The sequence below is a fragment of the Rhea americana genome, unplaced genomic scaffold (assembly GCF_003343005.1).
Source record: "Rhea americana isolate MKP2758 unplaced genomic scaffold, rheAme1 scaffold_108, whole genome shotgun sequence".
Lineage (NCBI taxonomy): Eukaryota > Metazoa > Chordata > Aves > Rheiformes > Rheidae > Rhea > Rhea americana.
The window spans coordinates 709,000-723,814 of NW_028185128.1; the positions used below are offsets into that span (position 1 = coordinate 709,000).

The 14,815-nt window shown below is 35.8% G+C and overlaps 1 protein-coding gene across 2 annotated transcripts in view; it reads right to left on the bottom strand.

Annotated features, from left to right (window-relative positions):
- Positions 1-14,815, bottom strand: part of SHPRH (SNF2 histone linker PHD RING helicase) — a 53,256-nt gene that overhangs the window by 38,212 nt on the left and 229 nt on the right. Inside the window, exons 1-9 of one of the 2 annotated variants that reach the window (XM_085310533.1) lie at positions 14,103-14,226; positions 13,003-13,668; positions 12,457-12,586; positions 7,632-7,850; positions 7,192-7,270; positions 6,238-6,388; positions 4,600-4,705; positions 3,780-4,036; positions 2,660-3,352 (exon numbers count right to left, since the gene is read on the bottom strand). In XM_085310533.1, the coding sequence (XP_085166659.1) occupies positions 2,660-3,352; positions 3,780-4,036; positions 4,600-4,705; positions 6,238-6,388; positions 7,192-7,270; positions 7,632-7,850; positions 12,457-12,586; positions 13,003-13,668; positions 14,103-14,108 (2,307 nt within the window). In that variant the 5' untranslated portion in view covers positions 14,109-14,226. Of the gene's footprint in view, positions 1-2,659; positions 3,353-3,779; positions 4,037-4,599; positions 4,706-6,237; positions 6,389-7,191; positions 7,271-7,631; positions 7,851-12,456; positions 12,587-13,002; positions 13,669-14,102; positions 14,227-14,815 lie in introns of those variants that run through there. The other variant, XM_085310543.1, reaches the window with a different exon arrangement.

Below are 14,815 nucleotides of genomic sequence, written 5' to 3' on the forward strand. Positions count from 1 at the left end.
TCAAGAGTTTCMTCAAAAGTTATGCAAGGACAGGAGTACGTAACAAAATAGTTAAAGACTAAAATATTAACCAGATCATCATTTTTATCTGCAGCCTAGTGAGAAATGATTCACATACACCAACAGAATACATATACCTTTCATAATGATATTCATTGCAATACCAGAAGTATTTTTCTCAACTTCCTCCTCTCTTTAAGCATAATGGAAACATATAGCAGTTTAATATTAAAAAAATTACAAGCTAMATTAAACATTTTACTATATCTCCCCATGTTACCATTCAGTAACCCTTCTAAATAAAACAGAGTAAATATGAGTTCCAACTAAAACTTGTTAGAAGTTCAAATAATGTGTCATGCAGACACAATTCAACCAATAAAATATGTTGAAAAGGGAATATTTTGCCACCTCTAGTATTTTTTAGCTACTAAGAACAATTGCTACCAGAGCAATATACCAATTGCATCTTTCTTCTCTTCTCATACAAACTTACTTCCCTTGTTCACAACTTACCACTGGAACCAGCTTCACAATTACTGGCATTCTATTGCTTCAAAAATTTTATCACTGACTACTTATTATCATTCAACTAGATCTGTATTTTAATAGCAATATTAAAATGGTAAGATTTCTAAAAAGATTAGAATATTCATGTATCTGTCCAAAGAAATCCATATTCCAGTCTCATCTTCAAATATCTGGTATCTTCTTCTATTCCTCTCTCATTCTGTGATTTTCTGCTTTATTACAYGAACACATTAAATTTTTGTAGTAAGAATGGATGATCTTGTTTTTATTGTTTAAGAAAACCATACCATTTTACTTCTGAATCGCTCAAAGTGTCACAGACTTTAATGTTTGCTTATGTCAAGCAAAAAAATAGTTAAAAATACCAGAGTTAAGGTGACCAGAAATACTCAATTCTTTACCCATTCATCAACACAATTTCACTGTTAACTTCACTGTTACAGTATCTTTTCTCTACTAATCTCCTTGCTTTACATTTCTGACTATGGCAATATAATGTTTCTGTCAACTGAGAGAAACATTTACAGAAAATTCCTTTCAGCTCTAGAATGTGTGACAATAGAGCACATRCAACTAGGTTAATGCACAAGAGCTGGGAGGGCAGAAAGAGAAAGAAAGGATGCTCACTGAAGCAACTGAAAATATAACTGCTGAAGTTTAATGATCTCCTCCAAACATTTGTGAACAGATTTTCTGTAGGTTTATAACTTGGCCAAGTTTTGGTTGTTATTGCAGCAGCACAAAAAGACAACCTGCTACAAAGCAAGCTCTGCTGATAAATTCCTTGTTTTAAAACACAAAAACATTAGAATCTCTCATAGGTTATAAGCAGTTAAAGGAATAAAAAGCACATTCACATGCAAAATCTGTTATCATGGGAAACTGATTCTTTGAAATATCCAAACGTTTTTCATTTCAACTTTACAGAAAAGAATTTTCCTTTGAAACAGTAGTGATAGCTGGTCTGGATAGCTTATAGTTGGCAGTTAAATGAAAATAAAAACAGTGTCTTGGACTGAAAAGTGTTGCACRTACTGACATCGGTATTTAAGCCATTCTACCGTTATCATTTAATTTTATTTCTGACAGTTTTCACCAAAGCTGGCTTTTCACTTGGATGAGGTCCTACGAAAACAGTGTAAGTTTTACACGTTTGTTAGCTGTTCCACTGAAGCAAGGAGAATCACTAACACAAATGCTAACAGGGAACCTGAGATTCATTTATATATTGTACTTCCACATAGTATAGAAGATATCAGACTTCCCTGAATGCAAAGATTCTCCTCTTTATCCACCTACCACTACTGCTGCTGCTATTTACTCTAAACACACACAACCTAGAATTCATGAATCTCAGAGCACTTCAATAAGGTCCTTCCTTCCCAAAGGTAAAAAGGACAAGGCTTGAGTACATTTATTAATAAAAGACAATGGCCACCCTTTATTACTGTGATAACAACTATACAGCTATAATGGAACTTTCAAAATATTGACTGTAACTATAATTAGCGTCAGAGCTGTTCGATAAGGAACATCCTGAAAAATATAGCAGGTGTTATGGAGACAAAGTCCAATTTCTTATAACATTATTTTCAGTCAACCGCAAGTCCTAAGACTTTTTGTAAAGCCTGAGAACAAGAAATTCAGAATTATATTCTTAATCTACTTAAATATTAATTTTATCTAGAAAGAAATGCAAAAACTGTGAGGAAGCTGCTCAAACACAAATGAGCAGAGAGACTTGACACTGCTTAAGTATCTATAGTTAGGCTTTCCTAAGCTTCTTGATAATCGTTTTGGAYGAAAGACGCGCAGCTTTACCTCTCAGAAATCATGCTTTGCTCTACTGCTCAAAATATGTTCTAATTTGATAAAGATATCTAGTCCCCTGTATTGTCTCCTGATAAGCTCATAAAAAACAAAACAAAAATATTGCACCCAGACAGTCTTTTTTGGAAACAAAAGAATACGTAGCTCCAAGCATAGGTGCTGGTCTAAAGAATTCCACATATTCTGACTAGCAAGAATGGACAAAAGACCTCAGAACTTTATGTGACAGAGAGATTCAGACAGGAAACCTTGAGCCTTCCAGAATAATTAGATAGAATATGAAGTGATATACTCATACCAGAACTCGAAGAGAAGATGATCTCACATGCCTGTTGATCTCATCTACCCACTGATGACAAATAGAACTTGGAGAAATTATCAGAGTTGCTCCTGTGGAAACAGGTTTCATTGCCACAAGACAATGGGGACAATAAAATGGCTTGATCTTCAAATTTTCCTCTTTGTAGTTTACACATTCTGCATGCTGCCATAAATAACACTTCAAGCATTGCACACGGGCTTTATAGTCAACCAACCCAAGCTCACCACAGATGCATTCAAAACGATACTCAGAGGTGTTAAATGGAAATACAGAACTGGTATGTTGTACACTACTGCCAGGATGTTCTTGGGAAGCTGAGGACTGGTCCTTTCGAATGTCATGTTGGACCTCAGTTGTACTTTTAGAAACATCAAAATCAGGATGACTGCTAGTATCACTGGAAACAAGGAGGTTACCATGCAAATCAGGAGACTTTGTGCCCCCAGCTTCTTGCTGAACATTATTCTCTTTTACAAAGTTGTCATGATCTGCTTTTGAATTCCTGTTACTTTTGCTAGTTGTACAATAATCATGTTCTTCTGTGGTGATATCCACCTGTAAAGGGGTCTTAAAGACATTTGCAGAAGCAACATCACTTTTTCTTGATTCTTTGGTTTGAGTTTTAGCATCAGTCAAACACTTCTGAATCTCTTCCGAAGTCTTTGCTATCTACAAAACAAAATCAACCAAGATAATCAGACTTCCCCTCACTTTTATTGGAAAGGAAGTATAAACACCTCAAAACATAGATATTAATATTTTATACAATTTTTGGTTTAGGTATTTGGCTAATGTTTACCAGTGTTTAAAAGACCAGTTCATTGAGAGATCAAAACATTTGCTAGCCTCTGCAGCAGTATTTTAAAAGATTTATGGCAGAGCTAATGTTTCAACTCAAGATTTAACCTACTTCTGTCACCTGCTTTGTGAAGTTCAAAGCAAATGCTGAAGTTTTCCTGTTCTCTATAAGTAAGCCAGTATCACTAAACCAGTAYGCACAGACAACACAGCTAGCAGTAGCACGCAACTGGCAGAAATAAGATCCACATTGCAACACAGACGGACACATAGAAGTAGCTATTGAAGCAAGTTTTACCTGCTCTTTGGTTCTTTCTCGCCTCTTCTGTTCCTTGTAATTCTTTCCCAGCTTGAAAGAACCAGCCAGACCATGGCCTTTCACTTGTTCTACTACTTGTTCTGCAATTAGTTTTTCCAGAGTTCTTTTGAGAAGCCGTCTATTTCTCTGTACATCATACCTATATATAGCACTGATATACTTAAATATTGCAATAATGGAAGCTCCTTTCTTCACATTCATTTCTTTTACAGCTGCTAATATCATCACTCGTAAGCCTACATGTAGAACAACAACAAAACCCACAGATCAGATCTAATGAAACTTTCTTTGGAGAAAGTATATCAAATTATCTCTAAATATAAGCACTGTGYATCTTCATTAAAAAAGTAAAAATACAACCAGCAGTTTTGACAGTATTTTACTTGAGCTAGTCCTACAAATTACTACAATACACTATTTTTCAGTGAAGGGAAGCGTAACAACAGAAGTAAGTCGCTCTTAATTCTCTTACTGAAGTTTATACAAATAGAGTATATTTCAGCTTACAAGATCTCTTAYAAAATGACTCTCAATTACATGGAGCCCTGTAGCACAAGTACTCAGTTGGTGACTTCACTTTTATAATCGATCACCTGTTCCTAGCATGGAGTCCTACATTCTTGTGCTCATCTCTGATGTAGGGCCATCATAGTGGTTAGCAAAAGAATCATTCCATTCTATGGAAGTGTGACACAGCCTTGAACTCAGTCACTGGTCAATAAAATCCTTAGACAAGTACAGTTTGTTGGATCTTTGCTGAAAGCAGAATATAAAATAGAAGGTCTTCAAAAATACTTACTGGGATATTGTATTTTTTCCTTCAATTTAAGCTCCAATTTCTTTGTTTTTTTCTTTTTATTTCCTTCTACAGGTTGAGGTGGAACAAAGAAGTTCACAAGTTTACCCTAGTGCAGACAACATTAAATAGTGACAGAAGTTCACATCTCTTCATTGTAATTCTTAAGTTCTTTCTTAATCTTTTCACATTTGAAAATAAGCATGAACTGCCACAGATGTGTACAATCTAATTATAAAAAAAACACTAAGAAAAAACCCAGCATTTTACATTCTAAAGCAGCCAGTTGCCCACTAATTGACTTGTTTTGTAGAATATGTTGCCTAGATAGCTCGTTTTTGGGGTACAGAACGATATCTATGCAGTTCAGTTTCTTGACCACTTTCTTGTTCAGCACTCTACACTGACAACAGAAAGGAAAGAACAGCCTGACAGCCTGCTTAGGTCTTCCACTACTTCAAAAATCAGTTGCAGCAATCTACGCTTTTAAGTGATGGAGGTTATTGATGGGGAGTGAGGGAGAAACTATAAACATACTTAAAGACAACAGAAGGTAAGTAATATCTGTTGAAAAGCTCCAACTAGTTCTATAATAAACAAGTTTTTTTCTTTTTTAAGGATTTCCCCTCAAAATATTTCTGTTATAGTCATTCAGAAACAGCGATCCAATTTAGAGATGTATGCTCAAGAACCTGGATACATTTTTTTTTTAAAAAAAAAAAAGGACTAAAACTGCAACAAATCATCCAGTGCCAATATTTCTATTATCAACTGTTTTACAAAAGTATTCACTGACACATCACTCTGCCCTGTCTAATAGGTTGATCAGCAGATGTCTTAAACAGTACCCCTGCACTGAAATCACAGACACTATCTGAGCTCTATGGTGAGTTGAAATGCCTGAAATAACTATGATATTACAGGTCTTACAAGCCAAGAGTCATCCAGAAAGTCTGATTTGGAATAAACCACTCATTTTCTTCAGTCGGTGGTACAAAGGCAAGATATTTATATTTAAAGACAAGAAAAATACAGATGAAAGGAGGCCTTCTGGATCAGCAGAATAGTGCCCTTTGAACACAAGCAATGTCGTATTATCCAGTATATCTGTCACAACTACCTGTTCATGAAATAGTTGTGGAATTCTTAGTCCCTAGTTTCTGTTGCCAGTATTGACCTACTGAGGCATTTAAGAATCTTATTCTCTCTTGAGAATCTGATCTTTTTAGCCGATAAAATTATGAGCTATAGTAGGGGACCAACAGATGTACAATTGAACAGACTGCCAAGAATTCAAAAGAGTGGATCCCACAGAAGCTATAAGAATCTAGTTAGACATTCCCTCACTCTAAAGAAACCACAGTATTTTGGTCTTAGTGAAATGTGAATGTGCTGAGTTTTCATAAGATGTGTGAGGAGGAAAGTGAAGAGTTATATTAGTTACTACTTATGTATATCATTCCGCTATTTATGTGACCAAGTATCACACACCAGGAGGCAGAGACTTTCACTGGAATTTAATCCAGCTTAAATTCTGGACTTTTATAAAACAGAGAACAATGAATTCAACAGAAGAAATACATTTTACTATTTTATATGAAGAATACTTTCTTCATACTAAATCTTATCTAGTTTTCTTACCTCAGGTAACGTCAGAACATCTTGTTTAATGTCTTGACGGGTGTGCGTCAGAATAAGAGCCAACACCTCTACTGTTTTCCCAAGACCCATCTCATCTGCCAAAATACCTCCAGGCCACTGAGGTCCAGCAATTGGATATTCACGGATAATACTAGAATTCAAGTACAATTGCAAACCAAAATCAATGAGTGTAGAATGGCGTGACAGAGTAGCGTATGTTCAGGGACACACAGTTTCAGCATGGCAAAAGTTGTAGGGAAAAGCAGTGTCTTTGATATCAGCTGAGCTTGACAAAAAGTAGCAACCTTTTTCTGTGTATAATCCTGATTTGAAGAGGAATGTGTATGCTAGCAAGTTTTGGGGTCTCTCCCCCTCTTAACAAGCATTTGCTTGATAACCTTTGGCTATTAAAGCTAYGATAGTCTCTGAAAGACAAATTTGTATCTGTATTCCACGTTAAAGATCTGAAAGTTATATGTTTGTTAAATATAGGGAAAAATTAAGAAGTAAACCAGCAATCAAAAGATTCTATTCCAACTAAATTCATGAGACAACTGAAGCAACACTAGCGCATGCAACTACCCAGTATTCATAAAAAGCCTCCTTCCTTTAGCTTAAAAATCTTGAAACAAAAGGTTGAAGTTGCTAATGACCTAATTTAAGAAGAATATTAATTTTGATCTTAAAAATGAAAATTTGCACTAATTAATAAAAAAAATTTAAAAGCTTTAAGAATTCTATCTTCAATTTAAGATTTAAGTATTTACTTTTCCATTACATATCCCGCTTTCCCTTCCTGCCACATCAAATACATCACTTTTCAAATTCTTCCATTGCTAACTGAAAAGCTACAATTATAGATTACTTTATATTCTCCAGGTAAAAGCTACTAATAAGGTTTCACAAAACACAACTTTGAGGTGTTCTCAGAAAGAGGTAACTACAGAAACATACCAGCCAGTAAATGGATTATAGTAGATTTTTGCTCCATCTGGAGTGATGACCTCTCGCCATAAGAAGTGCAGTGCATTTTCTACAGAGAAAAAGGTCATATTATTATTATGAGGTTTCTCTATAAACAGTACAGTACTTAGAATTCTTCAACCTTACTATGACATTTAGACAGAAAAAATGAAACACAACAAGAGAAAATCCAGACTTCAACCTCCATAGTGCTTCACGACCAACAAGCTGGGTCACCTGCTGGTCAAAGTACTTTTCATTTATCACTTGCTTACCAAAAACAACTTTTACAAAACGAGTAACGAAATGATTTACAAAGCTTCTAAATAAACAGTAAGAACGTGTTATTGCTGACAAGGCAATGACACTTTCTTTTCAATTCCGAGTAGCATTTTAATTAGGATATAAGTTTTTCAGAACCATATACTTGCCACTGCTAGGAGTGCTTACGAAGTTCTCCCGGTGAAGCATCCAATTCACAGCCTCACTTTGGTATGGCCTCAGAATAGGAATTAATGCAGGATGCTGCACATCCTCTCTCAGTAATTGGGTGTCCTGCTGATGTGTACGCCTTACAAAGTCATAAAGCTCTTCAATATTTTGTCGCTCTAATTCCATATCAGATTCTTCATCATCTTCATCCAGCACATCTGCATATATCAAGATACATAATCTTCATCACTGCACCTGACATGGCTAACAGCAATAGGCAACAAGTACTACTTTCCTAAATGTTAACATTAATATGGTATGGACATCAGAGATGTACACAATCACCAAAGCTCTTCCTTTAGAATTTAGGAATAGAATGAMGAGATCTGAATTATTTATTAAAGATCTCTGCTGAACATTTCCAGTTGATATAGTATCACAAATAACTTGCATTCTACATATAAATGTTAACATGGGTTTATCTTCTTAGAGAAGGAAAAAACACAGTGGTTGTCAACTACTTGTGCATTCTTCACAAAATAAAGCCTTCCTAGATAAGAGGTATCTGAAAGACAGATATTCTCTTTGATGAGTTTTATATTAATTTTAAGTTATCCATCTGAATGATAAAATTGTAATAATACGATGACACTGAATACTCATGGCTTGCACCATTGCAAAAATTACGATAAGACACATTAGAAATTATAATGTCACCTTAATAGAAGTTAAGCTCTTAGATACTTAGGGCAAAAGGCCTCACAGCAGCATATTTTGCACATAATTTGTATATATCTGCATACACAGGATTGAATCACTATATAACAAAAATCTTTATTCCAGGTTCAGCTTTATAACAAATTGAAGAAAGATGAGGCAACAGAAGATTCAGAGGACAAGTTTTAACAGTATTTTAGGTCTCTAATGAAAAGCATGGGTACCAGCAAAAAGAGTTTGATATATGTATCTAAGAATAGTTACAGTTCAAAGACTATTAACCCTAATTAGYAGTGTAGAAAGAATCACTTTACAGCATTTTTCCCCAAAAAATAAAATTTAGAAGCAATTTAAAGCTCATATATTTAGCACAAGTCAATTTTAAGGTGCCCTTAAAAAAATTTAAGATCATACTTAAAGTGTGATGTCTCTTACTAAAAAAGAAATATACCTAGCACAGAGAACTTCATTTTAAAAATAAGAACTTTAAATTCTAATAGGACTCTTCCACAGAGAGAAAAAGCATACTTTTAGTTCAAATGAATAGTACAAGTGATGAATGGTTTTCAAAAGAAACAGCATGATGCAACATGCCTATATATGACTAGTATCAACGTTCTCCCAAATACTTTTAAGTCAATGGACCAATTTCAGCACATTTCACAGGGAGACAGAGAATTCTGAAAGATATTAAGTTCCTATAAATTCAAGAGAATAGGTATCTAGATATCTAACAGCTGTAATGCAAATAAAGCAACCAGAGAGTATACCATGTTATTAATGCCCCACCAAGGTAAAAATCACCAGCTAGAGCGTGCAGCTTCAGATATCACAGAAGCCATTCAAAGGGAACACTTACATATTCTTTACTTCACAGAAACTACAGTGTTTGTGGAGTATAATTTTGACCAATTAAGTTGACCAGTAATGACATCTGTGGTTACACTTGGTGAAGTAACAGTTTAAGTCTCACATTTCAGAGCATAATAAACTGACTTATATATAAATTAAGCCTATCTGGAATTTTATGGGGGAAAAACAAAAAACATGCTTTAATGTTTTTTATATAACTGAATATGTTCTTTTCACACTTTTCTTGCTTTGTTCATACACTCATTTCAAATACTTTTTCTGATCAAATAGTTCTATGTACCAGAGAGAATTTTATAGGGATGCTAAGGAAGTTAACCTCTCTCCCAATTACTTATTAATAGTGAATATTTAATTATGCTTTCAATAATTTCAATAATGTAATTCAATTATAAATCACTGTACTTTTTACCTTTCAGAAACAGATGGTATTATACCATCTAAAATTCAATTGCTCTGATGTTGTGTTTTAGAAGCAAGTACTCTAATTGGTACTTTTAATGACTGAATGAAAGCTGTTATTGCAGCTGTAGTTCGACCTTTTAGTTTTATTTGTAGGGTAGTTTGCAGGTTGTTTTAACACTGAACATACCTTGAGGTTGAATACAAAAAACACTTATCAGTAAAAATGTAATCTTTTCCCTCTTTTGTTCTAGATTAATGGAAAGTAATGTTGGTTTACATTTAGACTTAAAATAAATACAATACAAACATTAAAAACTTCTTGTTAAGAGGAATTTCCTCTATTTTTTTTCAGAATAAGGAGGAGCTAGCTGGATTTATAAACAATTTAGGTCTGTATGTTCACAAGCAACAAGCAGCAGCATGAAATACTATACAGCAGACAGGATACAAGTAATTACAAAAACAGGTACTTGCTGTAAGTAAAGAAATCTCTATAACCAGGCTGTAAGTAAAGAAAACTCTATAACCAGACTTCTTAAAAAAGTGGTTAATTCTATAATTAATGCTTAAAAATATATGAAGCTTCTTACATATTAAATATTTTGTCTTATTAACTCTTTTACTGATTTTATTAAGTATTGCTTAATAATGCATCTATCCTATGCTTGCCTTAACATGAGAGAGTACYCCTATGCCATAAAGGCTTAAAATCAGCAGGGACATCAATGACATGAATACACTGAAGAAAACAAATATAACATATATTTATATGCATATATTTATATAAAGTATGTATATGAAATAAATATATTTTTATATATACACTTCATATAAATWATATATATATGTGTATATATATAACTCTAACCACCCCAGTTGTAATGGTTAGCAAAGAGCCCATCATTTCTTTCTACCGTGAAGTAAGGATTTCTTTCTCCTTCTGCATCACTTTATACTTACCTGTATTAAAAATATATTGAATCTCCATTTGATTGCCTAGTCATTCAGCAAGGTCTGTTTGCAAGTTTGCAAGTTTTCAGTTGTCCTTCATTTTTATTATGCTGAATAATACAGTGAAGTTTGCTGATGATATCACTTCACTACTCATTGTATTTCCCATGGCATTAAGAATATATTAGGCAGCACATGCTTTTGCAAGACTTCACTGGTGGTCTCCATTCATATGGGATAATTATTTCTACTCTCCATACCTTGTATGCTTAGTCATTTATCTATGCTAATACCTTCTTCTATTTGGCAAGATAGTTGCTTTATGAATCTAAGCCAACAGACCTTGTTGAGTGACTTCTGAAAAGGTAAGGGGAACATATCAACCTAATCACCCAGGTCCATATTCCTGGCTCCAGTAAGTTTGTAGGGCACATCTTCCTTTTCAAAAGCCATGTTGGCTCTTCACCAGGAAGTCAAACTTAGCCGTGTAGTCCATATATTCTATTATTCAGTGTACTCAGGACAGAGGCCATAAGTTCCAGGAAAAAAATATACTGTATCTCAAAATGCTTAAAGACAAAATGAACTCTTCCACAGTAAGAAAAATATACAAAAAAGAACACTAGCATTACTGTATTTTAGCATTCTTTTTTACATCTTAGTCATCTGTCAAGTCTATGGATTCTTCTGGATACTCTGCTTCTGGTGCATTTATGATAATATATTTTTCCTAATGCATTTGAAATTATTCAATTTTAAATCTTAAAATATTTGTTCTTCAGACTTCTTTTGGACTTGCTTTATTGTGTTTTTACACTCCAAAGTTTAAAGTTGCTCTCTATTATCTCAGTCCAACTACTATAGCTTTTTGAAGAGTAAGTACAATAGGTTTCTTTCCTAGATGTTTAATTACGCTGGCCTTTTATTGGTATTTCTCAAATCTTTTCCGACAGTTACATGTTTGCTATGAACTTCAATGCCTGCTGCAAAGACTGTACCTTTAGCYGCTCCTTTTTGCTTCCTTCTAGCAGGTTTTCTCATTTTTATACAGTTCTCCTTTTAGAAATTAAGGACAATTATAGGGTGTATGCATTAGGGGGCAGGAGGYTAGGCTTCTGTTTTCCCATGCAAAAAATGCAGAAATCCAAAATCAAAAGTTGTGGTTTTTTGTGCGAGTTCCCTAACCCATCAGAGTAGTCATCACACCCAAAAATGGAATTTGCATCACTGCTGAGTATAATGTGGCAAAGAATCTTCAATTCCAAAATGAGGTATGTACTCATAAGTTTGTCATGACGTAATCTTAAAACTGCTATAAAAGTAGTTTTTGAAGTAATTTTCATTGCAACCATTTTACAATATACACTATAAAGAACTGACAGTTGCCATAATTAGTATAAGGCACTAGACTGAGAAGAGGAACTTCCCAAGTTTAATTCCTGGTTTGTTTAAACAGCTCCTGTGCAACTTGGACAAGTTACCACAGACTTGTTCAAACAACTCATTTGAATTAATGAAAATTATATTTACTCTAAGAAAGACCAGGACTGAAACTTCTATGTGCCTCAACGCCTTATCTGTTGAGAAGGAAAGTTATCACAAGTAATTTGACCATAACTTAAGTAACATCTGATTACTGCTTGGGTATTAATATGCACAGAATTACCTAAAAATATTACTTAAGAATACAGTTACTCTGGATGGCAGGAACAATTTAACTTTTTTTCTTAAAACTATTTGGAGACAAAACAAAGTAAAACAAAAAAAACAAACTCCACCTCCTCCCCGTCCCCTCCCCCCTCCAAAAAAAAAAAAAAAAAAAAAAATCAAGAGACCCTCTGATAACAAGTTATTCATCAGTATTCAATCAAATCATATTACCTGGAATTATAAAACTATAGAACTTTTCCATAAGTTTTTGAATCAGCTGATTAGCTTTTTTGGGTCTTCCACCTCCATCACTGAGAAACTCTGGTTTGCTTAATCCAGCTTCTAGAAGGTAAATTCCAACCTGTGAAATGTTTGTACAGTTAATTACTTCATTAAATTAAGTGACAAGAATACTCTAAACAGAAAAGTATGAAAATGAATAGCATACTARAAACATAATCACCAGGTTTTGAAAATTATCAGATACAGATGTACTAAACCTAGTAAAATCATCATACAGAACATCCAATATGTTGTAGGTAAAAGCCTCTTTGATTCCTTCTAGTAACGAATTAGTAACAGTGCAACACTAAAAGGTCTTCATTTAGAAAAAAATACACACTGAAAGCATTTGCACAGTTACGTAGGCATGATATTTTTCATCGTTTTATAATATAACTTCTGTGAATAGCAAAGTCCAGCAACTACCATGCATTTTTATAATTTATACAGAAAAGGAGATCTGTAACTAAGAAAATAAAATATACAAACCAATACCTTTAAAGTTTGAGCCTCTCTTGGTCTTTGATAAAGTCCAATTATCTTTTTCTTCTGCAGCCATCTCAAGCCTTCCAAAATTTCACCACCTAAAGATGGTTCCACCAAAATACTTTGTTCATASGCACTCAAATATTCTTTTGTTTCATTATTGCTCTCTTCCATACTTCTTGCATGGACACAGATCTGCAGCTGATCATCGGAGTCTCCTCTCATCAAAGTAAAACTCCTTTCATGGAATTCCTCAGTTAGACTTTGCTCAGGAGGAAGACGAAGAGCAAGTTCTCCCAGCAGAACTTTCCAGGAAGCATCCTCACAGTGTGGCAAAACTATAATATTTAGATGTACTGATACAGGAGTCAAGACGGAGCACAGGTCTTCCTCATCATTAGCTGTCAAAAATGCAACAGATTTTGAACCACTGTGCTCTTTTTGAACAAGATCTTCATCAACACTATCATCATTTATAACAATGAAGGATGCTGAGGAAGTGCTTGGACCTGGAAGGTRGTCCTCATCAGTCATATCATCATCTAATGTTATCACCTCATTTCTCCGGTCTTCATGCATATTCCAGCAGARCTGTTTCTTCTTCTCCTCATCTACTTTGGATGGAGGTGCACGTTTTCGACGGCTACTCATTTTGTCCTTTCTCAACAGTATTTCCTGTCTCCATGAGATGAACTCATATTAGTCAATGATAAATAGTACAAAAGTTAAATACACTGAAATTTTGCTGTGCAGTTGCTGCTGAACTTGCAAAAGTTTTGGACACAGCCATATATGCTAAAAAAATCTAAATGCTCGCTAGCCACTTAGTTTTACTGAGCAATTTCTGTCTCACTGCCAAAACGTTTCACAAAGCGAGGCATAGATCATTTGTCTCRTACTGTATCTTACCATTTTGTCACATGGCTACAGACTGATTAGCAAGAATGCTGCACTTTATAGCTGTTACTCAAAACAGATCTCCTGTTTCTGAGCACTTCACAGGTGACTGCTTTAACCAYTGGCGTCCAGTGCCAGCCTGACCCTACAAAAATTTGAGTATTTATAAAAGARAAACAACTCCAGTAGAGAGACCAGAAAGCAAACTGCACCTGCATACTAGCAMGTCACAAAGAGAGTCAGGTCAGGTCCACTCTGCAGATCCAGAGTTTTTGTACATTTCTTGTAGTTTTTTTTTTAATGTTTTTTTCTTAAGTTGTATAATTAGCTCACCTAAAATATAAAATTGCACTTAAAATTAAATGAAGTTAAATTAAAAAATAAAATCCTTCCACTAATCAGGTCTGCACGTGCAGAGAACACAACTCCTGAGGTATAAACGAGCTRGGCTCTGTTCAACCGGACTCAAAACGCCTCGGCCGCGATCGATCGTGTCTACCAGGCACAGCGCAGCCCTGCCAAGGGCAGCCCGCGACAACGCCTGTGCCGGCCTGCAGCGCAGCACAGCGCACTCGGGCGCGATCGGCGCCCCCGCGGCCCGCGCAACGGCGGCGCCTCCGCGCGCAACGGCCGGCGCTCGCCGAGCCACCGCCGCGCCGCGCACGCCCCCGCGCTCCCCCTCTCGCTCCAGGGCCGGGGCCCGCGCTCCCCAGCACGGGAAGTTCCCTCAAACTCGGAGAAGACACCCAAGCCGGGGATTAAGTTTACGTGCAGTTTACTTCACGGTGACCCGGGGCTAGCGGGGAGCGCAGACACCGCGTTTTGCCCGCGCCCCGCGTTACCGCCCGCCGCGCAGAGCCGCCAGGGCTGAGCGCACGCCGGGAGCCCGGGGCCCCCTGGGCCACCCCGCGGCCGCCCGGCCCCG